The sequence below is a fragment of the Xiphophorus couchianus genome, chromosome 22 (genome assembly GCF_001444195.1).
Source record: "Xiphophorus couchianus chromosome 22, X_couchianus-1.0, whole genome shotgun sequence".
NCBI lineage: Eukaryota > Metazoa > Chordata > Actinopteri > Cyprinodontiformes > Poeciliidae > Xiphophorus > Xiphophorus couchianus.
The window spans coordinates 11,528,743-11,556,740 of NC_040249.1; the positions used below are offsets into that span (position 1 = coordinate 11,528,743).

The following is a 27,998-nucleotide window of genomic DNA, read 5'->3' on the forward strand; positions in this document are numbered from 1 at the left end:
GCTGGTTGACCTTTGATGACCTCTAAAAACATTTCTTTATATCTTTAAAATGATAGCGGCACAAACGAAAATTTTTGCTGCACAAACGTAGCCGAGTTGATTGACACCAATTTTGTCTAATTTGAAGAAGGTGGGGGGGCCAACTTCACTCAGGTGCAATCTAGCTGTGAGGAAATGCATATTAGAAAATAAAAATCTTCTGGGTAGCATATTGCAAAATGACCCGTGTCCTAATTATTTACTGTGTGGTTTCAACTTCATCTAAGATCCAAATGTACATTATTGCTTTGGAAACTAATTACCTGTGTATAGTTATAGGTAACACATATTCTTGTTGACCTGCAAACCTTTCGTTGTTTGATCTAAAACAAAAAAAGTTGTGTATACTAAAACATGAGAATCTCATTTTACAAGATTTTTCTGAAGTCCAATGGATTGCGCTCTATTTACTGTTCTGTGTAAAATATCTTTTACAAACTGACGTATTTTTTTAAATATGGCTTGGGTTATACGAAAGAGAATGAGACGGAATTTTATGAGAGTTGAACATTTGGTGAGCAATATCTTTATTTGGATAACAGTTGTGCGTCACACTGTAGCATAGTTCTTTTCCTTGTGTTAGTTAGGTGCCTTATTGCATGCAATGTAGAAATGTATGCCCAGCTGTTATTTGAGAAGTTAGGGTTTTCAGGACTTTTTTTTTTTTTTTTAGTTCTTACTCTTTAACTTACCCTACATTTTAATTTGTCACCTTTTTTTTTGCTTTCATGTATATTGCAATGTGTTTACACTGTTACAACTATATTGTTTTATTCCCCGTTTTGATTTTTATTTTATTTTTTGTCAATGGCCTCATTGAGAAAGTGGTGTAAAAGATCCATATAGACTATTAAGGGTAAAGCCTGTAACACATCTTCCCCATCTGAGTGGCACATATATGGATAAATAAAGGTTGTTGACTCTCTCTCATGGTGTTGAATTAATGCAGTCTGGAGTAGTACTAAAATAATTATGCATTATTGTCACAAATACCAAAAATTATTTACTGAACCTGCACTTACACTGTTTAAACACATGGCGCCGCTGTTTACCGTCAAGCATGCCAAACAGTCTTGAGTTTCTTACAGCTTTGTCTTAAAACTATAAACGGCATTAATTTCGGTGAGTAAAAGCTCTGATTGAATAGGTGTGAAGCCTCTTGGGGAATTACCTTTGACCTAAAAAAGAACAACATGTCTCCTACATGAACTAAACAACACAATGGTTTACATTTCTTCACAGCTGGAGGCTGAATTTAGTCCAAAGCAGAGGAGCTAAGCTATTACGTTGTAGCATTAACTGTATGTTTAGGATAGATTCACCCACTCTTTTTCAACATTCAACATGTTTTATTCCTTCAGCAATAGCATTTTTCTTGCATAAAGGCTACGTTTTTTTAGATTTAGTTACTCCCAGCTGTAAATTTCTGCAGCTCCTCCAGAGTCACTGTGGGCCAATTTTTTCTGTTTCTTTGATTATTGCTCTTTGCTCATCTTGTCGGCTTACGTGGGTGGTCTTGTCTTGTTTCCACATATACCATGTCCTTCATCTTCATATACTCAAGATTGTTGTTTGTATTATAACAAAATCTTCAAAGGGCATTAAAAGTTTTGCTAATTGTAGAAGGTGCTCAGTTCTCAAGAAGCAGAATAATGTTCTGGCCTATACAAATATTACGCTGATCATGCTTTTAAGTCAGTATTAGCAGAAGGAATGGGTGAAATGGACATGGCACACAAAAATAAGCAAAGAAGCTCTTACCAGTTAAGCTATTTCTGGAATCCATTTACATAAAGTAGTGCAATTTAAAAAAATTCATTTAATCTTTTTTTACAAAAAATAAATAATGTCATGACACCAAACTGGGGGGGGAAAAAGAAAAATAATCCCAACATTATCTTTTGTTTTGGGGTTCTCAGACAGATTCTTAAAAGGATCAATACCAAGTTGTGTATAAAGTCCATACATGTATCATGAAACAAAAGACATCTTGGTGAATATACAATATATTTTATTTTTGTAACTCAAGAACAAAATTGAAAAACCAGGACATGTGATTTTCTACATATTTGAGCTAATTGGACAATGAAACAAAAGCATTTATATTGCATACAATACAAACTATAACAGCACATACACAAGTAAGTCTGGATATATCTTAGCAGAATTTAAGTCTATTTACATTTATTGTGTTCACTGTACATTTTTACACACCTGTGTTGTCATAGGTGTCCATATGGGGAGGTAGGCAGCAAAGTGCATATCCTCGTCTATGCATGTGCATACAGCAAGCATATCATTTAAGCCTTTTTTGAGAAGAGTGACCAGCATTGCTTTACCAAGGATCTGCTATACGTTCATGACAGGAGTTAGCTGTAGCAGTGAGCTCTGTGGTCGGATAGTGCTGCTCTTTGAATGCAGCTTCTCCAGGTTCTGCAGGAAGCCCCGTCTCTTGAGACCTTCGAGGATCACAGTGTTACTCGATGCAAGGCTGACACGGGTCCTGTAAGGAACAGAAAAATACCACTTTGGTAATGTGACATCATCCAACACATGACCAGTGCGATCAGGTGCACAGAGAGTTCAATGTCAGGAAAGAAATTATTTTCTTCCTCTTCGATTTTAAAATGAGTTTTTAAGTGCTGCACAGCAATTATACATAATTATCAGCAATGACTCCCTGCTGTTCAAACACTGGATGCTATAATTGGCCACAAGGTGTTTGCTCAGCTTTATTGCAATTTACCTTAAAAGTACAACACATTTTGGGAGCAAGGCCAACCACAGACATGCAACCCCAAGGTTAACAAACTTCATTTCTGTGTTTACATTGGCCAAAGGCACTTCAGAAAGGCAGGCCGTGGTGTGTGGGCGCACATCTGGAAGGGTACGATATTTTGCGAAAGTTTTAACCCCTCTTGGAATTTTTCACATTTTGTCACATTACAATCTCTAACTTCTGTCTTTTATGGCACAGAGTAGACCATCACAAAGTAATTCATATTTGTAAAACTAAAGGAAAATATTTGGCTTATGATTTTCTTTTGTAATAAATACTAAAATATTCAGCCATACTGAGTCAGTACAGATCCACCTTTTTGCAGCAATTTCAGCTTATGGATCTTTGCAGCTTGTTGCTACCACCTAGCAACATGGTTTCACCATGATTATGGAGTATTGAGGTGGAAACTTTCTGCCACACATACAATTTTGCAAGTAGGCCAAAAAATTTATTTCAGCTTCATTTGACCAGAGCAATTTCTTCCATGCTTCCTATCCGCAACATAGCTTGAGTCAAACCATGATGCTGAGTTCTTTTGCTTTTCTTTTAACAATTACTATTTTGTTTCTCCTATAAAGGCCAGATTTACAGAGTGCACATCTAAAAGTTATCCAGTCAACAGATTCTTCCACGTGAGTTGTGGATCACAGGTCACACATGTCTGATTTTTATTTGCAAGCAATTTGAAAGTTGTTGTATACTTTGATTTCCAAATTTGTGATTCCAACAAGACAAAATGTAAAACAGTTCAAGGGATGTGGATAATATGACACAATATGTACTGGCCTTAGAATTCAATGGCTTTCACACTATATTATTAGGTAAGGGTGTTGTGAGGAATTACATAATCATTTTACATTACTTTTTAATAAAACATACATAAAAACATGAAGACAGGCACTCACCGAGGGGAATCTATTCCACTGTCTCCAGTGATGCTCTGGTTCTCCACCATTTCCTCTGCTCTTCTGGCCCCAGTTGGTGCGCTCTGGATGACTTTGTGGGTCTGAGGAACACTATTCTCATCAAAGCCATCCTGCCGCACTTCCTGCACATTCACAGCCCAGTGCGCAGACTCGCCGTCACCTTCGTCGGCTGATTTTCGGACAGTCTCTGAGTCTGATTCGAGCTCGCTGGCCTGGCAGTAGTCAAAGATGCTGCTGTCTACAGCTTCACATACCTCTGAACAGTTTCCATCCAGAATAGGACCACATCCCTTCTCCTCCTGGATCAATAGACCCCTCGCAGGACTTTGCTCACAGAACATCCCCGGTGATCTAGTTCTTTGATGATGCGGTCTCCAGCTGCTCTCTGCTGGTCTTGTGACTAACAGGGAAGCTTCTCTCTGGATCATGGGAGTAATTAGATCTGTTAAAGTGCTGTCTGTTGAGTCTTGTTTGCAAGCAGCTTGCGGTTGTTGAAACATAACTTTGTAATAGGAATGTTGATGGGTTTTAGCTTCATGGTTATTGTAAACCAGCTGGTGATAGTTTGCAATACCAGTTCGGTAATTATCATCTGCATCAATCATCTCCTCGGTGTTCAGACACAGGGAGCTGCAGGCATCTACCTCTTCTGGTCCATCTGCTGCCTCATAGAGCCTACAATCATCCTCTACTAAACCTTCACTGTTTGCTATTAGTGGTGTACTGTCAGGGGTCAGTTCCAGAACATCTCCATTGTTAATGGTTCTGCTGGCTGATCGGATCTCCTGCTGATCCTCAATAGTCACAGAGAGATCCTTTGGCTTTGGAATATTATCCCTTTGTTGAGTGGAAAGTCGTAGGGAGTGTTTCCGCTGTAAAGAGGGCTTGGGCCATGGCAGATCTGGATTATGTGCAGGGTTTATTGCAGACTGATATGGATAGGTAGGGGAAACAGTAGTCATATTGGAGTGTTGCTGGATGTTAGTGAGGCTGTCATCTTTTATTTTGCCTTGGTCTGGTACATTTTTGTACTGTTGGACACCTTGAAAATATCCCTTTTTGCCCTCTCTCTCCCAAATCTCCTTGCTGCTTAGTTCATCTTGACGCCGAATTTTGTCATCTATCCTGAGCGTGCTGCTATGTAGATATGCTGAGCTGTATTCCAAACCAAGCTCTCTACTGACCTTGTTGTCTGGCTGGAGCAGATGTTCAGCAACAAAGTCTGTCTCATGGTCACAGTCGTATCTGTCCTCAGACGAAGGGAATTTCAGGCCATTCTCTCCTTCTGCTGCCATCAGTTTTGCCCGATGAGGGTCCCATGACTTGGAGCGGTGACTAGTTCGTTCCTTTCTTGTAGACACAGATGTTTTGCCCTCTTTGATTTCTTTGGCCTCTCGCCTTCTGTGCTCCCTGTTGGTGGGAGCTATGTTCTCAGCATCCTTGATTGGATGAGTCTGGAAAGGATTATCAATGCGTTTCTTGTAGAGACTCTTTCCCTCAACATTCCCAGGCTCCTCTACTTGATCTGCAGCATCAGCAGAGATTTCTCCTTTAAGCCTTGTTGGAATCAAATCCTCCTCATCTGGATAAATGTCAGAACATATGGGGGCCTTGCTTTTAATCTTGTCTTTGTCCCTTTCCCTTTGCTTTTCTCTAGATGAGTGGACCCTCCTCTTGTTGCGAGAAACCTTCTGAGGCAATCTTTTCCCTCCATTGGCTTTAGACAAGTGGTGATGCCTGTGTTTGGAATAAGTTAGGATGTCAGTTGACATTCCCTTGTTGACTCCCTTGTCTTCGCTGTCCAGACCTCGATCCAGAATCTTATCCACTCCCCTTTCCCTTCTCTCCTCCAGTTTCTTCATTAAGACAGTGTGCCGTGTCAGGTTGTCCACAGTCAGTTCAGGGTTGATGCGTTTGATGATGGCATGCTCCAGGTCTCGGGGCAAGTTGTTCAAGTCTTCCTCATCTCTTACAGGCCACTCCTCCGGAGGGAACTGACCTGAAAATGATGCATACTCCTTCTTCGGCTTTTCCTTTTTAGCTCCATTCCTCCTAAACAAGCTGAGACCAAACTTCCTCACAGGTTTATCCTTTTCTTTACGATTTGTGGCATTTGTAGTGGCTGTTGTTTTGCTGATCTCGCTAGCTTGGCAATCAGCAGCTGTGGATGTGGACTGATGCTGCACTGAGGGTTTATGATCTGATGCCCGGGGCCACTTTAGGCTTCTTCCCGTGCATTCGCTTATGGACACAGACACAGAATGCTGGTCGGGAACAGTGGAGGGAGGGACGGTGGCCGTTTCAGTGGCGGCAGTGGTGTTGGGGGAATTTTGATGAGGGCTAAAACAGCTGCATGACCTGCAGTGGGCAACAGGGACTGTTTGAGTGCCCTCAACACAGACTTCATTGCTCAAAAGGTAAGTAACAGGAGGGGTCAAAGGAGGGTCATCTATTGAACCAGAGGTCCACCAGTTCTTCTCTCGAACCATGTTGTTGGTGATGAAATATGTCTGAGGAGTGACAATGAAGTAGCCCTCGCCGGTGTGGTAAATCTTGCGCTCCTTGATCAGAGTTCCAAGTGCATTATAGAGGATGTCCTGAGTGGGAATGGTTATCCCTAAGATACAAAAATACAGAAGAGTGTGACAGACAGCAGGTGGCTAAGAGGATACATTTTATCTAGCCATAAGATGATTCTAACAATCAAACAAAAGCACATTAACATGTATATGTGTTGTTTAAGTGATTTTAAAACGGGAACACAGCTGTAAAACTGTTCCCTCCAAAATTGATACTTTCAAATTATATATTGTGTCTTTACAAAAGTATTTATACTCATTGAACTTTTGTCACCTAACAACGACATACATCAATGTATTTACTTGGGTTTAAAAGAAGAAAGCAAACAAAAAGTAGTACTTTATAAATGGAAGAACAATAACACATTGTTTTTGGATTTTTTACAAAAAAAAAACCCCTAAAAAGTTTGGCACGCTTATGTATTCAGCCACCCTGAGCTAAAGCTTCAAGGAACCACTATTCACAGAACAGCTGCATTTATGTTGAGATTAAATTACACATATACTATTTACTAGTTGGGGTGTTCCTGAAGGTAGTTGGTTGTGCTGGATTTTATTTGATGGTATCCAATATAAATTGAATTAAATTGATACTTTCTGTTTGTAAAAACTTATTTTATTTACCTTCCACTTCACATTTATGCACTACTGTGAGTTAGCCTAACACACAAACTCTAAATAAAGTACACAGGGTTTTGTGGTTGTAATGTAGCAATATGTAAAACGCTTCTGGGGATATGAATATTTTTGCAACCAATCTTAGACTTTTTGTAAATTCTCTCTGTGTTTTCATTGAACAGGCAATTTCCTTAAATGTCTGGGGATGCATTAAAAAACAGCTACTGCACACAATTATGATCGCAACAATAGTGCTGAAAGAGATATGTAGGTTTTGAAAGCAGTCCGTACTGCTATACAACACAAATTGTTAAAAAGTAAATTGTGTAAAAAATTGCATTGTTTCTAGATATTTTTGTCTTGTATATTCATGTAAGACAATGTTGAACAACCTTTTGCATATCACAAAAGGACTTTGGATTAAAGGACTCAAAGTACTGCATGAGTTAAACCTTTTTCAAACCTGGCATAATTTACAAGATTACATGCAAAAGACAGGGAAAAATCATATTTTCTTAGTCTAAACATCTTCATTTGGTATTTTCTTCAGCTATCAACACAGTAAAGGCTTTAGATTTTAGGAAATATTTGAAACAAAGGGTCTTTCCAAAAATATAGCCAAGTGAAAAAATTAGGACTATGTTCTAATTTTATATTATATGTGAACGTGTTTATGTTTTACGTTGATAGTTAGTATAGTTGTGTAATCCTTTTTTATTTACCTCTAGAAAATAAATTGATTTAATTACAAGTCAACCACAAAAAATGTGTTTGTTTTTAACAAAAATGTTAGGACACCTAAACAGGTCTTTCATTTAGCTTTTAATCCATAGTTATTTTATGTGAATTTCTCAGTATTGTTAAATTTCTTACTAAATATCTAAAACTATTAGGGAAAAACAACTCAAGCTGTTGTAGGGCGCTCTCATTTTTTACACAATTTACTTTTTAAATATGACATTTGAGAAAATATTTTATGAATTACCTGGATGGGCTTTGCTCATGTAGTTGACAAGCGCCTCCTGGGTGACAATTATCTGGCCAGAGTTCATGTCGGAGATGACAGAGCACAGCACTTCAGCCAAGGGAATGAACTGCGACTGAGGAACCGGGGACATCTGCACTGGGGAGAGGTCACCTGAAACAAACACACATCATCTTGAGGAGCGGGTGAAACAGGTGGGGCCCGCTTCAGGAGATCTAAATACACCTGGGTCAGGGAAGGTCTCCTTCCAATTGCTGCTGCCAGTGAAAACAACTCAAAGTACCAAAGTTGACATTCTTGCTCTAACCACCCTCTAAATCATAACCGTGGTGGTCTATTTGTGAGTTATATGAACCGTGCCTGACTTGCTTTTCAAATTCCAGCAATACAGAGACAGACCACAGAATTCCCCGACTCCCACAGAAACAGCCACAAGTCCGCCTGCTGTGCAGATCGGATAGCCTGCCACCCATAGCATAAGGCCATGCACCCCCAGGAGAAGCATTAACACAAACATGTCGCCAACTCAAAGAAAACGTATAGAAGTGCTACACTAGATAATCCGTCTTTGAATGTACATCTTACATGAAGTTTGTTGGAAACATATTTGCATAAAAGTTCTTGCATCACTACTTTTAATCTAGTCATTTTAGAAACTTTGCATAACCAAATCAAAGGTTCGCAGGTTTCCCACAAGGAAAAAAAACCCCAATTTAATCAATGTAGTGGTTACGTTAGATGAAGAAGGGGCCAAGCTGTCAACTGATCACCACCTGAAAGCATGTTGGATCCCTGGCATGAAAAGCTCCCCAGACGAGGGAGGCAAATTAGGAGAGGACCCTCATGGAGATCTGAGAAAATTCCTTACTTGCTCTGATGTACGTTTAGAGAAACTAATTCTAAATGGGTCTCCAATGACGTTTCCAGGAGTTGTGGTCTAAAGTTCATTGGTGGTGTTGTGAAGACTACCAGAAGACACATTGGTGACTCCTGGTATTGGTTTTCTCTGAGGAGTCCTAAACCAACAGACTTGTTGGGAAGACTGCCGTTTCCATGGTTGCAGAAGCAAAAATATTAGAAAAATTTGGAAAAGCAAATTCATTTTAGTTGTTTGAGAATGAAAAGGAAAATTTGACCCATTCCAGGTGTTGTTCTACTTTGGAGGTGTTTCTGGGTGTTTTGGGGGCATGCCCCACTAGGAGACAGACACACAACTCAATGGAAGAACCACGGTTCCCTTCTCACTCTCAATGAACAAGAGAGTTTTACTGGGAAGAGTGATATCTGGGTTTCCTCTGTCACCTGATCTCAGATAATGAATTACTATTTTCTCAGTGATAACATACAAAGAAACAGCTATATTTGGCTTGCCTCATGCTGCCTTGTTGAACTAGGCACTGTGTACGTCTTGTTGGAAGGTCAATATCATCAAAATCACTGATATTCTAACAAGAAAGCAGGGGAAGCACCAAAACAAGCCATATTGTGCTGCTGGTGAATGATTAGCAAAGGGACAAATGTTTTTCTCGAGAGTATGTGCATAACCTTACCCACAAGAGTGGGAAATTGGTTTTAGTTAATCAGCTACACCACGCAGATATTTGAATCCCACCACATAACCAGATGGACCGCCAACTTGTTTTTGTTTTTCCCACAAGTTTCCTTGTGTGTTTTTAGGTTTTGGGGTTGTGGTCGGGAGGAAAATTTCTGCATAAACTATGTGGATTTGGAATAAAACTTAAACATGTGCAGTGTCTGTGTGACAGCGAGCGATTCTCCCCTCCGCCCCAGGGCCGCTCACCAGAGACATTCCCAAGCTCACACTTGAAGTAAACTAAACATTTACAGCCCTCACACTTGAGCCACTTACAGACAAGGCAGGGAAAATATACAACTAATCAAATGTGTGCCCTGGTGAAGCATGACTGAACACACACACACAGGACATTAGTACCGACAGGTCACAGCTAAAAGTCTAACTAGTCTGTTGTATTAAATATCAATAAAATACACTGAAGCCTGTGATTTTTCAATGATAAAAATTGGAAAGGTTCAAATGGTATAGATACTTTTGCAAGGTCAGAATAATTACATTTAACATGCATGGAATTATATAATTATTTGACTTTTTGATGAATGTGTCAAAATGGCATCAAAATTAGTCTTTTGATGCTCACCGAAATGGATTTAAATTAAAAACCTAGATAAGAAATATTAAACACTAAGTCAGTATAAGAAAATATCAGTGCGGCGAGCTTTCTTCAAGCTCACAAGGCTTACAGATAAGGTTACCTCTTTATAAAATTGATCCTGAGGGATTGTAAAAGAAAAAAAGGGAAAGAAAACATCTGCGCTCCCTCAGCTGAGAAGAGGCATTAAGCTGCCTAAACCTCAGCAGAGATATCTTTATAGCAGCTGCACTCAGCAATGAATTAAAGCTGCTGACTTAGCTCCTCATTGTTATTAACTTCCTATAGGAATGTCTGGCAGGCTGTGCACATAAAGCACCAATGTTTTACCACTCTCAAGAGTCACAGGTTCAACTAAGATATGACAGAAAGAAAACGTCTTTAGGCCTGGGAAAAGTTTACATAGTGCTCTTTTACAGCAGCAAGCAAACCTAGATCCAAGGATGATATCTTTTCAGATACCTGCAATCATGACCTGCATTAAATAAATACTTTTATTCCTAGGGAAAAAAGGTAGTGTAACAGAAAAACAGGACAGTGGAGGATTAAGGTTTACTGAACCCAACATTAGCAGGCGTGACCGCCAGGGAGGGTCACTGCTGTAACCGCCTTCTCTCCAGGGGGAACGGACCTCTGTGTTGCTGTAATCCAAGACTGGGAATCCAACATTACACCCTTTGTCATAGCCGGCATGAATACCCAGCTGAGTGCCATGGCAACACAGTCTTGATCCACAATGGGAGGGGAGGAACGGCAGCTCCAGAGTCAAAACAGGATGAGACTTGTGTTAAAGCCAGGCAGCATAATTTCAGTGGAGCCCCTCAAAGAGGCACCGATGGTCTGCACTCAATGGAAACAACATATTAGAAAAGTGGCATGAATTCATATTCAGCCCCTTTTACTCTTATACTTAAAAATACAATTCCGAATCAATCTTTATTGAGAGCTTTATTAATCAGTAGATAGGTGCCATCTTCACGTAACTTAATCTCTGTGAATAATGTGGTTCTGTAACGGTTTCAGATTATTGTTAGAGAGCAATCAACTTTACCACAGTTACTCTAGAGGAGCTGCTGAGATTTACTGCACAGGTGGGGGAGCCTATTCACAGTCAGACAGTCAAATCTGGCCTTCATGGGTGAGCTGCTTAAAGAAAACTTCTGTTGACAGAATGCCAAAACATTTCCCATCCACAGTTTGATCAAAACCAGGCAGGAAACACAACAAAGATGTGAAGAAAAGGATCTAGACAGAAGATACCAACACTTAGCTCATTGGCCATCATACAGAATGCATCACCCTGATGCCTATGAGAATGAGGCTTTAGGTAAACGTCATTTAATTTTTTTAAAGTCTTAAGGAGACTTTTTAAAGTAAAAAATAATATTTATGCGCCTTATTTGAATTTAATGTATTCTTGTTTTTTCATATTTTGTAGAGTGGCTGACAGAAATGGGTCTCTATGTCACCTCAGATTTACAACTTACTAAAACATGAAGTGATGGATCATTGAATAGTGGTGCCCAAACACTTTCACCAAATTAACATAGACGGATAAACATTCAGAAATGTTTCAGTATATGCCTAGTTGAAGTAAAGAAAGAGGTAAATACAGACCTTTCTTTCGTTATTAGGAGTAACGAGAAGCTCCCTCGTTACTCCTAAATGTACCTCAATACTAATTTTGTGTGAAACTGTTCTGATAAACAAACTTCAGCATGAATTCCTATCTTGAATGCCTCGCATAGACAACAACACATTTCTCCCCAAGTCAAACTATGGGGTTCATAAGCTGCTGTCTGGGGAATATAAAGAAGAATTTCGAACTGACTGTTCATGTTACAGAGATGATTGACAAAGACCTTCTCTCCTCTTCCCCACTGAAATGTCTTTGGCTGATGAAACTGATCAATGCCACATGTATTCACATGGCTGTGTTGGTTAGCAGGCCTCAGAGCCACATGAATCCTATTTCAAGTGTGATTACATTAAGTTTAGTCCCCTGAAAAAAAAAGAAAGAGAAAAACACAGCAAACAATATGCCGGGCGTTATGCAGGGCCTCTATTAGCTGTGGAGCTCCAGATTATCCAAACTGAAGATAGAAAAAGTGAAAACTTTCCAGACATGATCTAAGTGCTTCACATTTTAGGTAATTCCATTCTAAATCACAATCCGCTGAAGCAAAGATGTTGCGCGTTTCATTTGCCCAGATGTGGGGAAATGAAACACGCTTCATTTGCCCACAAACATGCACTCGGAAAAGCACAACAGAAACACACAAAACAGCTAAAAGATGAAGCTTCAGATTAATATGTCCTTTCTCTGCCATCTTGTTGCTGTTGACATTTTGAGAACAAATGCATGACTACATCTTCGGTTTAAAGATCATTCCCAGGTTTTAACAAAGTCAGTAACAGGCTTGCTTGGATTTGTTGTGTCATACAGTCTAGCAAAAGCCCCATAAAATTTTATATGCTGCACATTAATTTGAAATATATTGTTCTTATTAGTCATAGTGTTGGCATCTCGACACCAACTTTGTTTTCCACAGAAATATCTCAATAAATCTTGAATAAAGCTTATTGAGGAGAGTCTTTTGGGTGATCCATGACTTTTCATCAAGTGGTGTTATTATAATTGTTTTGGGCTTTAAAACGAGACGCATGAGTAACTCTGAGGGTTAGCTATCCAAATCCCCACTAAATAAAATAATAAAATAAAATAATGGTCTAAGTCATTTTCAAAGTGTTTGTTTTCTTTGCCTAAAGATATTTTAGAAAGAGAGAGGTGTTTTTTTTTTTCCTAAATAACGTTTGGCAAAAAAATGACATTATTTTAGGAAGGTGACAAAATGATAAACTCTCTTTCATGTGAAGCTTTAAGATGAGTTTAATGAGTTGTAGCAAAAGTTTTATTCATTTATGTGTGCAAAAACATTCTGGACATAGTTAATGAGCTTTATAATTTAACCCCTGTCGCAAATTCAACTCACACTGCAGCCAACACATTCAACACATACTACATAATTATTATGTTTTACTCCAGATGAGTAAACAAGCTAACATGGGGCACAGGACTAAAGACTGTTGGTAGAACTGTTTTAGTCCTTGATGCTTGTCTTGTCATTTGCTGCCTGTCTTCCCCTTCTCTCTCAACCCTTTTTCTGTCAAATTACAATAAAGGTCCCTAAATAGTTCTCAGAAAAGAAAACCAACCAAGAAAAACATTAGTTTAGCTGTTCAGCAAATTGAACCACATAAAATTTTTATGGCAGGAACAACACTTGAGTTTATATTTTTAGAAAGAAACAATAAAGCTCTGCATGTTTTCAGTGATACGCGTTTGGAACATTGTAGTAGCTTTTTTATACCCATATTGAAGCAGCATTCTCTGCAAAAACCCCATTTGGGATAAAAGATAAACATTTACATGCTCCAGAAGTTGTTCACTTAGTAACCCTGGACTCGGTATCAGTCGTTGTCAAATCTTAAATGATTATGATCATTACTAGGACATAAAATGTAATTCCTGACTAGGACATTGTTACTTTAATGTGTTTCTTCTTGACACACAATGACTAAATGTTTCACAAAAACAGTAATCAGTTTATATCAATGTTTATACTTCGATTTTGTTTATGCACTGAGAATCTGGCTTGTGAGCAGAATCAGGTGATTCACAAATGTTTTGACCTGATCACTGAGCAGTCTGAAACTCAAAAATTTGAACTCAAGTTCTGTTTCATTTTGACATGAATGCAGTGTACCACACTGGAGAGTTTTTCTTCATTGCTACTTCCTTCCTTTCATTTGTTACTACAAAAAAATCCAACATTTTTGGCTGTTCTCCCATCTAAACGCTAAATGGATCGCAGCGGTATTAGGAAATATTAAATTACGCTGCTTGTTCTCAGGGAAAGCACGAAAAGAAACTCTTAATTCCTTCCCTCTTTGCTGTTGCAGGTGAAACCTAGATGAAGTATCTGCTTGTTTTTCTCTCTCCAAGGCCTCTGGGAAGGCTTATGCTCTCAAACACACACCCTCTTATCTTACCCCGCTATCGTCTAATCTTCTGGATTCCACTTAGCCAACGGCATAATCTTCTCTCTCCCTTATCATGAACACAGCACGGCGTTCAACACGATCAACGGCTAAGCCCTCCCCGACTCCCATTGACTGAGACCTTGTGAGCGCCATGCTTGAGTGTATCTGCAGATTGTACATGCAAGATTTTGGTTAAGTCTCCATCGGGACATTCATATGGTCAGATTTAGTGTAATGAGAGTAGATGCTAACTGTGATTTATGTCCCTAAAACATTCCCACAACCACTTCCCACTTTGTTTTCAGTGATTTTACCTCCATTACCCCCACCTCCCATTTGATATGTGTTTGTGTGCAGGGGGTATCATGAGTTTTTTTGAAGCTCTTACGAGCTTGTGTCTTTCACTCGCAGAACAACACACAGATGTGGGCGTTGCAGTTAAATGACCCAATAAACTTAGTGAAAAGATCCCTTCAGAAAGCAACAAGAGGCCAAATGTCTCAAGAAGCAGACCAACACAAATTCTTTCCTGCCCTTCCTTCCTGAAAGCACTAGTAGCACAAATAACGACTATGGAACGCACTAAATAATTAACAAAATAACTCTACTGTTTGTGAGTCATCGATAAGCAGTAAAAGGAAGAGTATTTGATCACTTTACAGCTGTATTGATTGATTTCCAGCAATAAAATTTGTATTTCAGACCAAATCTTAGTATTAGGTAAATATTTATTGATGGTTCAGCATCTCAGAGGAGAGTTAATATGTTTAAATATTAAGAGAAGTGCTAGGAAAGGGGAAAGAGTCCTGATTAATCTTTGCTTAAACACATTTATTGTCATTTATGCTAAAGAAATGAATGTTAGCAACAGCAGAATAAAAAAACACACAAAAAACCATCAATAATAGCAAAATAAAGATTCATTAGCTAAATGGCATAGTCAGCGAAAAGAAACACAGGTCAAGTTTGTGTTGGTTCATGTCACCATGGAAACCTTTAGTATGGCAGCGACCTGCCAAAAGCAGCACAAAGACAAAGAGGTAAAAGGAACAGCAGCAGAGGGGCTGAATGGGTGTCTGAAATCCTTATTTAACAAAATGGTGCATTTGAATTTTCATCTGTGCTGGCAAGAAGACACACAAACCTCTAAGACCGATCCATTCAAACATCTCAGCTCACATAGTTTGTCACCACAGAGTAACTAGAACAACCCCTGGAGCTGAAACCTCATTAAACATTGTTTTCAACACATGATTGACACAAAGTAACGGAAAGTTAAGTTATGCTGTTTTTGAGTTAGTATTCAAAGACCTTTTAGATTAATCAGCTCTGTAGCAGAGACGGGTAACAACTGCATGTTGTTACAAAGACCGCTAAGTCCTGATTTACTTGTTAGTAACTTAATATCAAAACATCCCAACGCCAGGAGACACATTAAAAGCACAACATTACCCCATCGTTTTTACTTCAGTCCTCTTCAGACTTCATAGACCCCACCCCATATCTGGTTCTCTTCGGCTTTTATGGAGCCAGAAATTAATCCGGAGTCTGTATAGGCCCACAGTGGTATTCATAGCAATCTGTTTCCCATTCACCCACACCCAGATATAATAGGTTTAAGGCTAGACCTTTTAGTTTTCTAGTAAAATCTGATATAAAAACCGCAGACATAGGTTGGAGAATGCATTTAGAGCAAAGCAAACCACCTTTAACGTAGCTATAAAAACTCGATTGCAGCAATAAATATTGTTATAGCCAAGATGCTCTAATCAATCATCCAGGGATCTGTATTGAGCAGTTTCCCATTGGAACTCTGACTAGCGCTCAGCAGGTCAAATACTAATAAAATCTTTTTTTTTTCCTGTTGAAGAAAACCATCAAAGCTAAGAACAGTTTTTATTTAATCTAAAATTACACCAGTCTTATATATACTTTGTTTTGAGTTTAACTAAACATGATATAAACATTAGCTACATGTGATTTGGTGCATAATTGAGAATAATAAAATATAAAATTGAGAATAGTAATGATACTTCAGTCTTTGTTTTTAAGATTAAAATGTAACTCCAGCCAAATTCTGAAGCTATGGTTCTCTACATCTTGTTCATTGACTTTGGGTCAAAAACAGCCTTTATTTCTAATAGTGTGTGTGTTGTCATTCAGAGTTCATGTGATTCATTCAAGATTGCTGTGCTATTTTACTGATTTGCATTCTTTTCCATAGATGAAATGTATCATCCCAAAGGCTCTGTATTCCCAGAAAATCCTGGAAAATAAAGACAGGAAATGGAGAAGAGAAGAACAGAGAAAGAAAATGTAATAAAAGTGCAGCCTGAAGCTAAACCTGGGATTCCCTGTTTGCAGGTTGTCGGCATTTCTCCAATGACACCTCATCACTAAAACAAAGACACGCACAATAAAAGTTGGTTTCAGCAACTATTAATCAGGACTGATAACATTCATTGGTTGCAGATGAAACCTATTTCCTGCTGTTTAACTGGGCTCACGCTGCAGCTGATCCCTGTGTTTATTATCTTAGTTCTCGGAGCATTACCTGCCATGTGATGCATTGCTTTTTAATGTCCAACAACTGGTCCACACACACAATTTGGCATGATTCTTCCAAGCTTTTTCCTTTTCTGTTTAACCACAAAAACACAGCATTCTACTAATCGCAGAAACAAGTAATACATGCTCCGATGCAACATAGTTTGACAGCAGCAACATGAGAATTTAAAGATAAGTCTCCTTATGAGGAACCTAAGAACCTGCAGACAGGATTAGAGGTAAACCAACATATCGACCAGCCAATAAATTAGGCCGGCTGATATTCTGGCCCAGAAACAGAACACCGGTCTGTGTGAGCTGCTGGAAAGAAAATGCAGAATTTAATTTGTTTCAGGAGTTGGAACCAGGATGGCATCACACACGGGTTATGTAAGTCGACACTGCGAGATTCGCTGATTGTTGTGGAGAGCTACTGATTTTTAGTAACTCGACCAATAAAAATGTGTTGTGTGCAAACACCGGAGGGACTGCTTCAAAAGCAGAGATCTGTGAATCTATTAGTCATCAGTTTGCACAAAAAAAAAAATCTTTTGGTATTTTTCAAATTGTGTGTGGGACAAAAAAAAAGGAGATTCATTCAAGAACAGCCACTGGAAGGCAAAAGGTTACAGTCCTATTTGTTGAAGAGTTTATACCAACAAGCTTAGAAAGTACAAATTAGAACTTTAATGTAAATCAGAAACACCTTTTATTTTATCATTTATGATAAAACCTCCAAAGTTGTACTTTTTTTAATTGTTATTTTTGAGTCACAAATATTGTCAGATCTTTTTGATCAATTCAAAAACATAAAATCAGACAATTACTAAACAATAAGTCTCAACAGCAGAGGACTGATCCTCCTTCTAAAAAATAATTTCTCGACTCAACAGATTTGATACAACAGTCAATAGTATGGTTATGTTTTTTTATTGTGGCCATTAAAGTGGTAACCATGGTGCTGCTCAGGGAGGTTTCAATTGGAGACGCAGGAGCGCCCAATAAGCAAAGAACACCTGGGTACTGTATCGATCCATGTTTCTCCATTTGCTCTCTGAAAAAAGCCCTCTGAAGCCAAATGACCTGAGGGTGGCTTGTTACCAGCAAGGTTGCACCCTTTGACCCCTGCTGCTCAGTTAGGACAGGGTGGGCCATTTAGAGCCAGCAGAGCTCGGCAAGGGGTGTCATGGTTAATAAGCTGACATCTGGAAGAGTTATGACCATTAGTGGAGCGCTCTGAGACTTTGACCAAACACCCTCATGAAAGGCAACACCCTCTGTGTTACAACTACGCTTTCAAGTAAAAAGAACAGAGCAACAACGAGGCCTGCTGCGGTATGAGCAAAGTAAATGATCTAAAGCCTAAATGAAGCATTTCAGGAATGTTTCACTACTTCATGGCATGGCGAGGTAAATGAAACATACTGTTTGAAAAGGAAACCAGGCTTAAAAAGGAGAGCAGAGCCATGCTCTAGTCCGTAAAAGTCACAGCTGAGGAGGTTTGTGCGGCATGCCAAACAGTGTTTTCAATGGCAAAAGTGAGAATTGATTTGTAGCAAGAAAAAGGGTCAATTAAAGAAAATGATTATAAGAAGGATACAGGAAACTTCCTACCCTGGTTCACGATATGGATACATGCTCCTCGTGTCACTAAGACAATGGTAAGAGTGTAAATAATTAAACCAGTAAATGTCATTATGGAGCCTAAGGCTTCAAATGGAGAGTCGGTAGATTGTTTCCAGTGTGAATGCACAATCTATTTTCAATTCAAAAGATTTAGGTAAAGTATTCATGAAGTGTTTTACACAGTGGAAAAAAGCAGTGAGTTGGTAAATACAATCTGCCTTCAAACTTTGCCAACAAGGGTCATTATTCAACTATATAATGTTTTTTTAAAAAACATATTCTTTCATTATCTCCAAATGGCTGCATAGTGGCACACGGCACTGTTGCCTTGCAGCAACATGATCATTTTTGAATCCTTTTCTGCATGTTCTCTGTGTATATGCTTGGGTTCTCTCCAGGTACTCTCATTTCCTTCCACACTCCAAAAACACACTTATTCAGTTTCTCTAACTTATCCTTAGGTCTGTGGGCATCTATACATGATCCTGTGTGCCCTTGGTTTGCCCTGTATCCATGCCAAGCTGGAATATGCTAGTTTGTCTCAATTGGAGATAAACTGAGTTGCTGGGGGTGAGAATGGTGGAATAAATATGGAATAAAATCTAACAATAGCAGTCGCATTGACAATGTGCTTTGGTGGCGCAATAAATGCACAAAAAGCAAAATGCAAGGTACCGATAAAAAAAAACAGACTTTCACATTGTTACTGTATTTGTCAAAATGTTTAAGCAAAATGTAATCCTGTAATATAACTCCCTTTATTTTAAACTGATATGCAACAATTATTCCTACTGTAAGTATCACAACACACAAATTTTTCAAGTTACAGTTATATAAAGGTTATATGCATTATTTATTGCTATGATTTAATCTGATACAAAGCAGAAAATATCTAACGTCTACACACTTGATGGAGTTACAGACATCCCACGACAAATCAGAATGAAAACCCAGTAACTGTAATTTTTCCACTTTTCATGCAGAATAAAGTATATCATTGTGTCTTTTTACTAATTACAGAGTAACAGAAACGTAATAAGCTAATATTTCCGACATAATTAGTAGCGTGTTTCTGCTCAAATAGCCAGCCTGCTTACCTACTGTGGCTTTAAAACTTAATAAAAGTGACACTCCTTTAATTTCAGATTTCAATGAGTTCTTCGGCAATAGACTTGTTTACCAATAAGACAATGAAGGACTCCAGACTCTCCTGGGTAGATGGAGGGGGATTACCAATCACTTTAAGGCTGGCTGGGACATATAATCTGTGCAGAGTCCTGTGTTTTGCCCCCTGGGTTCTCCACCCAGAAGGCCATGCCAAGTAAACCTCCCAAGAGACGCTTCGTAATCAAATGTCTGAACCATCTCAGCAGGCCCTGAATATGGAACATCTCAGAGTTAAATCCAAGCACCCTGCAGAGATGCTAATTTGAAACATTTGCATTTGTGATCTTTGTTCATGTGGGAGAAGGAAGAGAATCACCAAGAAAGATGAGTGAAGGAAGGGTTTAGTGCTCCCCCCCTAACCCTGAAAAACTTGCGCTCACAGAACTTAGGCCTAAGGTATCATTCTTGAATTCTTTAAATAAATCTAGTTAAGTTTGAAATAAAGCACCCAAGTTTTCATAGATGGCAGATCCTTTAACTCTTTGTAATATAGTGAACCATCATATTTCCTTTGTTTGTTTAGCTAGACAAAATCCTCTGCTTTAGTCTTTTTATGTTGTAAAAAAAAAAGCATAACATTTGCTGGATTTAATAAAGATCAAACAATTTTGCTAACATAAAAGTTAATCAGAAACATTTTTCTGAAACATGTCCCACAAAAACGGTCTTCCATTTTTCCTCTCACTCTTTGTGCTTCCTTTATGCATCCCAGGTGTTTACAATAATAAATATGTCCTCTAACCAGGGTCACTGTAAAGCTGCAGCTTATTATCCACGGTACAGTTAGAGCTGTCTAAACTGCCACGCTGGTTATTACTGACATAATTTTGTAGGATGGATGAAGAGACAGGCCTGCAAAGAAGACTGAAAAACACCCAACAGACCCGATTTGTAGCAGAGAGGTCATTCACAGTAACACTGGGGCCCGTTCCCACAATGATAACAAGCCAGCCTGATCATGCTAACTCCTTCTCCTGTCTGCTTACCTCACCACCACCAGCAGCACCACCAGCACCCCGCTTCACCCTGCCTTCATTTCTCCCAATCATGGATGATGGAGCAACAATCTGTGCAGACTCAGGCTGGTAACTCTGATTATCAGACCAGCAAGAAATTATCCACGAATCAAGCGGTTATGTTGTTGTTGGTTTTTCTTTTTTTCTTTGATTGGGGGTCTCGTTGGTTATGTCAACCAGCCTCAGCCACATCTGGCTTGCTTCAGCTTCACGTCGCCTGAAAAAGCCACTTAACTTGGCGGGGCAGTAAAAGCACGTCCCAACCTTGCTCCGTCCTGGGAAAGGAAATAAAGCTTTTTGAAAATTCACTGTAGCCTATAACTCATAACATTTCTGTTTTGCGGCTGACATTTTTATATCACGACAATGTCAAGGCCTTTAAATTCCCTTCCTGATATCAATCTAGGAGTCAAACTTCCACAGTCCCTGACCGGCTGTGAAACGGAGAGGGTATTAATCCTGGTAGCAGGATAAGCAGCTGCAGTCAGCAACCAGTTGCGTGATGATTCACTGTTGACCAGCTCCCGAAGAGAAGGTCATAAACCAGGCTCTGACAGCCGGCCAGAGCTGGTTTCCATACAAGCTGCTACAAAGAATTTGTTATAATGGAGTTATAGGCTGGAATGTACTGAGGAATCACCTAGAGATTTTTTCTGCTCAATCCAGATCATTGATTAACTGACAGGAACCTCAAAAGCCAATCTCCTTCTGATTATGTTCAAGCAGTATCAGGATAACTAAAAACTCAAAGGATGCTATCTTTAGCATCCTTTGGCTATTTTAGTTTCTAGTGAATTATTGACATGGACATAAAAAGGAAGCACAGAGATGTAAGAAGCCATTTAAAAGAAATCGTCTTTTCTATGACATGTCAACATGTATTTGCAGTTCATACAAGCTGAGAAAGAGGAACAAAGACTTTGACAGATAACAGGAAGGGTACAGCAAGGGTGCTGTCCTTTCAATTTGTAAATGGGACATTCACAAAATTTGGAAATTATTCCTTTTGGAAATCTTTGAGTCAAGATAATACCTTCTTTGGGGGAATACAAATGGTAATACAAGCTGTGGTAATTGCTAATTACTAATGTCAGCTTGAAATCATTTAGCTTTTGTTTTAAAATGTTGCATTGCTACTGCTCTCACACACAGTTTGATGGAAGTTTAAAAAATTGACTTTGAGTGCTCCTCTTATTTGCTATGATATTTCAGGTCTTAAACAAAAAGCAGATTAAAAATCGGTCACAAAATTCTGATCCGTATCTCAAACTATAGATGAAATGTCTGCACAAATTTGTTTTTGTGAACTTAGAATACAAATTACTTGATATTTTGATGGCTGTCTTGCATCCAATACATCTCTGTTTCCATGATAGCTAACTCAGTTTCACCTTTGGCCTATACGCTGTTGTTTGTGAGCTAAATCAAAGTTTAGGGTTAGCAAACAGTCTCACACCAGGATGGTGTGTCAGCCTCCGCCACACCCCCTCCTCTCCCGCTTCACGCCCTCCCATGCTCTCCCTCTGTGTGGTCTTTGCATTCCTCCATTGACTTGTCTGTGCACCGCTCAGTCTTGGCAGAGCTGTCGGGCTGACACAAAGTCAGCAAGTAGATGGTTCAAACATAAAATCCTTTTATGATGCAAGTGTTGCTGGGAGTGTGAACATCCAAGATCTAGCAGTTCCGAATCACAAAATCTGAATCTTAGGTCCACTTTTCGAGTGGAAACTCAAACTCCAGTTTTAAAGTGGGAAAATATACCACGTGCATCTCTTTGGAATAATTAGGTCTAAGACCCACAGAAGGTCGTGATTTTCTCCAGCAGTGTGTGCTCTCCACATTACCAACCTATGAGCTCAGGCTACAGGAGGCTGAATAAAGGGTTTCCATGCCTACTCCACTGTTTCATCTCAGCTATATTCTGCCTTAAAACACAACCAGAAAATGGAGACAATTACGAATGCTTTGGTAAGCTTTGGTAACAATAAATTAAGAATATGGGGCGTGCTGCGGTGGCGCAGGGGGTTAGCACGCCCCACGTTTGGAGGACTCAGTCCTCGACACGGACGTCGCGGGTTCGACTCCCAATCATGGTGACCTTTGCCGCATGTCCTCGCCCTCTTTCCTGTCTGCCTACTGTCGAAAAAATATGAGCCACTAGAACAGCAAAAACTCTTTATGGAAAAAAAACAATAAATCAAGAATACGCTCGTCTGTTAAGATTCTTCAGACTTCTTCTTTGCACCCCCACAGTGTTTTTAAGATTGTCTGTTAAATGTAATAATTTATTGCAGGTTTGACTACTGCTGCTTTAAATTAAAAGCGCAACACAAGATAGATCCTTGACTAAACAAAACAGCAACAAGAAAACCAGTTGTGGGTATAATTGCTTGTCCCTCAATAACAAAACACCGACCTGGGTGGGAAGCCATATCATTCATATTGCAGGCTAATGCTACAGGCATTTCTGGTGCAAAATATGAACGCTTTAAAATGTGCAAAACTAAAAGCTGTTTCACAAAATAACATTTTTGACAAAAATTTGTTACATAGGTTTCATTTACTTAGGTTTAAAAAATTACACTTGTGTGATTAGTGAGGATTGATCTAAAGTCCTTTTAATCAGGAGTGATGGAAGTTTTCTCTGGCTGTACACAACATATAAGATTACAGTACCGCCAATCCCCCACTTGTTTCTGCACACTAAAACAAGTCTACTATGCTTTCGCTCACATAAAAGGGTCACAAAAACCAATCATGCTTGGGAAACCAAAGGAGCGATCCCCTTAACTCCTAATAAGGTGGTCTGAAACTGAAGCTGAGCTTATGACCAACATATCTCTCCTTTAACCCTAATTCAGATCTCCCAGTCTGCTCTAGTGTCCTTTCAACCGCAGAACCGATGTGACATAATATTTGTCACTGGTAGCCGCCCACTAGGGTCTGCTGAGCTTCTCCAAAAACGTCCACATGCAGGCCAGGTTTTTGTGTCCAGAGGGACTGTCCACGTCGGCAGGAACAACCATAACCTCAGTATGAAGATGGCACCAAACACACAACAAAGATCAAAAGGATGAAGAAAAACTTCAACAAAAGTTGTTTTGAGTTGTTAAAGTGTAGGGAAGATCTACAGTGTATCATATCTCTTCTTATATCTTTTGTTTTTCATTTATAAATCAATTTATTGTGGTTATATTTTCTGTTTAAACAAAAACATTGTTTACACTGCGATACCATTAAACCATGGTATAATTACACAAAGTTATCAGACTCCCACCAGCCCTTGAATGCAGACAGGCTTTATTATCTCCACATTTTATTAACTAAAAGCCTGAAAACTAAGCCTTTTGTCATTAAGCTTAATTGAACTTTATGGCTGGTCCAATAAAGCTCCAGAGGAAATAACTGTGCTCCATCTGACACTGATGTGTTAGTCTTTGTTTATAGTTTTACACACTTTTTTCCCCATTGTTATAAACAAATTCTAATGGGAGGTTAGACACAATACATTGAAGACACCTTATTTTCATGCATTATTATGTTTCTTTTGATTGCAGCAACTGTGTGGACTAAAAATGCAAGGTGTATTAATATGGTAAAGAAAAAAAAATGATATCACTGGTACGTACCAACAGCTTTAATAATGAATCCCTTTGGTGACCTCAGAGCCCTGCGCATCCATGCTTCCCTCAGCACCTCCAAGTTGTTTGAGTTCCCTTGAATGAAAAGCACCAAGTTTTCCATCCATCCCTGAAAGTGCACCTCCGCCATGGCCTTAACGAGTCTCTTATTCCAGAAACTGCGCGAGTTTTGGGCTTTAAAATCAGCAAAGATCTCCTGGCCACTCGGAGCGATGGGCTTCCCTTCGACGGCGCGTAAACTCTCCTCGTCCGGGCCGAAGACCACGGCAAGCGAAGCTCCGGAGAGCTGGACGAGCCGCTGCTGGTGGGACATGTCTGAATAACCTTTACCTAGCTCAGGACGGGAGTGGTCATGGTCTAAATCGAAACGCTCTCGTTAAAGGGCGAGTTTCCAATAGAAAACTCGCAGTGGACAGTGGATTTTGCCATGCATTCCTCTTTGGGGGCTGTGAACCCTGCAGCCAGCGCAGCAGACGGTGAGCGGAATGGTTTGTGTCGGCTTCCAGGGGAACGAGTGACGGTGGCAGGGAGGAGGAGGAGGAGGAGGGAGAGGAGGAGGAGGAGGGGGGCTCATCAGCCCGCTAATGCTGCTGCTGCCGCTGCTGGGACACACACACAGGTGGACCTCCCACCGACTCCTCACAGGTGTGTGTCTGCTGTCAGGTGGCGTTCCGCTTCAACTAGTTTAAAAGAGTCACGGCGAAATAACAAAATGCTTTAAAAGATAAAAAAGAAACAGACTTTGTTTTAACAGATTATCAAGCCTCAAAGCTGCAAGGCAGCATGTCAGCAATTCTCACAATTATGCATTCTAATCATTTTTATGGACAAATACAGATAAGCTCTGATTTAAGTTCAAATGATTAGAAAAGGAGCCCAGAATTTTTCTGCAAGTCTAAGAAAACTGAGACTAGCACAGACCGTGTGAGTGTGGTCTTCAAATCCCAAAACGCAAAGCTAATTTGAGTCATCTAAATTCATGAATTTATTAGATTTATGTGTCTCCTTCCTCATTTCTTATTTTGTCATTGTCACACATAAATAATTCAACACTGGTTAATTTAAGACATGGCAGCATCGGGAGGAAAAATGTATTCCCAAGGATAGATGTGACAGAAACTTGACTTAGTGCATTTCACAACAATGACTATGATGGAGAAAATGCTGCTTCAGCCACAGGGAGCACATTTGGTGCTAAAATGAGAACCATACTTTCCTATGCTCCTAACCCCATTAGGCCCAGCTTTTCTTTTTTTTTTTTCTAATGTTGAAACAGGGACAGATCCTGAAGCGCACACAAACACACACTTCATATATCTCAGAGGGGCCCGGGGCTTTGGTTTCAGCAGCACTCCGGCCCCTGAAAGGTCTGCACGGGGCCAGTATGAGCCTCAGTGGGGCATTAGAGCTTTTGGAGGAACAGGATATTATGCTTCCTCTGTACATCACCTCAGCCTGGACAGGATGAATTGTGTACAGTTTGTTCCAGGAAGTGAAGGAGTGAAGTTTAGGGAACGTGGAGAAAGCTTGTCTTGATTTTCTCGAGTCTCTTAATGAGAAATTTGTTATAAAAGTTTAACCGAAGTGATCAAAATTTACCCTTTCTGATTAAGATGCTCTCACATTTTACAATGCCTTATTGTCTTAAAACAGCGTCCTATTTGAACACAGTCCAAATAAAGACAAACTTATGGGTTTTGTGGATTGCTTTTTGGGGAAACTGATCCAACAGTTCTATGTAGCACATAGAAGGTTCTGGATTCAGAACTAAGCCTTGGTCTTTCCTGTCTAGAGTTTGAGTGTTCTTCTCATATATGTGTGGATTTTGTCCAGCTTCCTTTAACCACTGAAAAACGTACATGCTAGTTTAATTGGGACATTTGAACCAACCCTTAGGCGTAAGTTTGAGTTTGTCCTGTGATGTGTAATTTATCCATTAGCCTGTAAATGTTAAGTAGGTCTACTAAAATGAATGGATGAAGCACTTTGCAAAAGTTTTAAACCACCTATATATTTATGTTTTCATTCCAAAGACCCAGATTTCTAGGTTTGCCAACTTAGTTTTGAGCAACAAATCTCCATCCTTTTCAATGGTCCTTCAAAGTTTTGCATTTTACTATTTCTGCAGTACTTTTTCAAACTACTGTACAAAATCCACAGAGCAGTACTCTGTAAAGAACATGTCTGGATGTTAGCTGGCATCTCTTCATTGCCTGTTTCTTTCAGGTGATTTAAAGTCTAACTTTTTCTCTTCATTTTGGTCAAAACATTGATTGATTTACTAAGATATGAGTAGTGATCACTGAATGTGCCTTTGCAGCAGTTTATTATTTAGTGCACTGGAGAAAGTTTAAGCTGGAAAGCTGATCACTCACTGATATCAGTAAAAAATATTCACTGAACTACAACATTCAGACATCTACTATTTAATTCTTGTGCAAAACAAACAACTAATATAATGGGCCAACCACATTTACTAGCAGTTCTGGGAAAACTTGTAAAAAGGCCTTGAAATAAAAAAGCCTTCTTTAATGCAGTAGCATGAACTTACTCTTAAAATTGTGGAATAAAGTAGAATTTTAATTTGAGTATGTTTATTCACTGGGGGGGAAATCCCATGTTTAGAAGTTGTTTTGAACAATTTGCTAGTAAAATAATTATTAGCACCCTTAACAATTCTAATAAATCTGAAGCATTTTTAATTAAGCTGAGTTCTGTCAATACATTTTTAATTGCTTAACAGTGCCTCTATTTCCATGTGGTGTAAATATGAAACCCACAAGTCACTGAGCAAAATGATAAGGAAGAGAAGGCTGATACCAGAAACAAACAGAAATCTTTTATTCGGTCTAGTTTGTCCCACAGAGATCTCTTTTTGCAAGAGAGATCTGACCAAGACAGCAGTAAATTATCCAAAAAATATATATCAGGAAATATTTGCACATAGTTAACGCCAGAGTTTTTGTTTGGGTCTTTAAATTAATTTTAGAAAACTACATCTTTCTGCTGCCGTCCAGGCTGAACATTGTTCCAGAAAACCCAAAGGTTTTCTACCCCAGTTCGGTTCTTATTCTTCTTCCACCATTTACGTTTATTGACTGAAGAGTGTTGGTTTTCTTCTTTCCACATCAAAACAAAGAAATTGCAGTCGCCGTTCAACAGATATTCTGAACATTTTTTTTCACTTACTCTGTAAATATTTCAGTTAAAGGTGCTGGCAGTAAGTAACGTTTATTTTCAGTAAAAGATCCTCTTCATATGGTAGACAGTTGTTGCTGTCTAACAGTGCTTTTGCTAGAAATAAGGTGAATTCTCAATACAGAAAGCATGCTTAGGGAATAGTCACACCAAACAATGTGGAAACTGTTTGCATTATGTGGAAGTCTGGAGAAATGCTGTCATTGTTTGACGCTGCGAGCTTCCTCCTGATAAAAATCCTGGCAGGCTCTTTGTTTAACTTGAGGATAGACAATAGGGTCTTAACCGCATTCAAAATGTGAAGTCCTTTTTTTTTTTCAAATGTTTAGTCTGCCTGCAGGACTGATTATCATGAAGCAAAGTTCAACGAGATACAATAATGATGTGAAATTCTGCACCCTAAACCCCTGATTTTTAATTAACATACATATGTCTTCCTCTGGCTGTGCACTGGACCGGTTTCAAAGTGGTATCAGATGTCCCTGAAGTTCCAACGACCTCGGCGTGATCACCGTGTATATTTTCCATATGATAATTTCAGTGAGCCACAGCCCTTAGCTTTAGGTTCCCGTCTGCACATTACAAACTGAAACATCTGGTCCTGCTATAGGAGGCTGACTCGCAGGACCAGAACGACCCCA

At 39.3% G+C, this 27,998-nt stretch overlaps 1 protein-coding gene across 1 annotated transcript; it reads right to left on the bottom strand.

The window, feature by feature from the left end:
- Positions 1-644: 644 nt before the first annotated feature.
- Positions 645-24,679, bottom strand: stox1 (storkhead box 1). Its single transcript, XM_028007367.1, has 4 exons — positions 24,148-24,679; positions 7,930-8,082; positions 3,727-6,364; positions 645-2,542 (listed from the first exon to the last, which is right to left on the bottom strand). Exons 1-4 carry the CDS (start codon positions 24,470-24,472, stop codon positions 2,389-2,391), a joined length of 3,270 nt encoding a protein of 1,089 aa, XP_027863168.1. The 5' UTR covers positions 24,473-24,679; the 3' UTR covers positions 645-2,388.
- Positions 24,680-27,998: the final 3,319 nt, after the last annotated feature.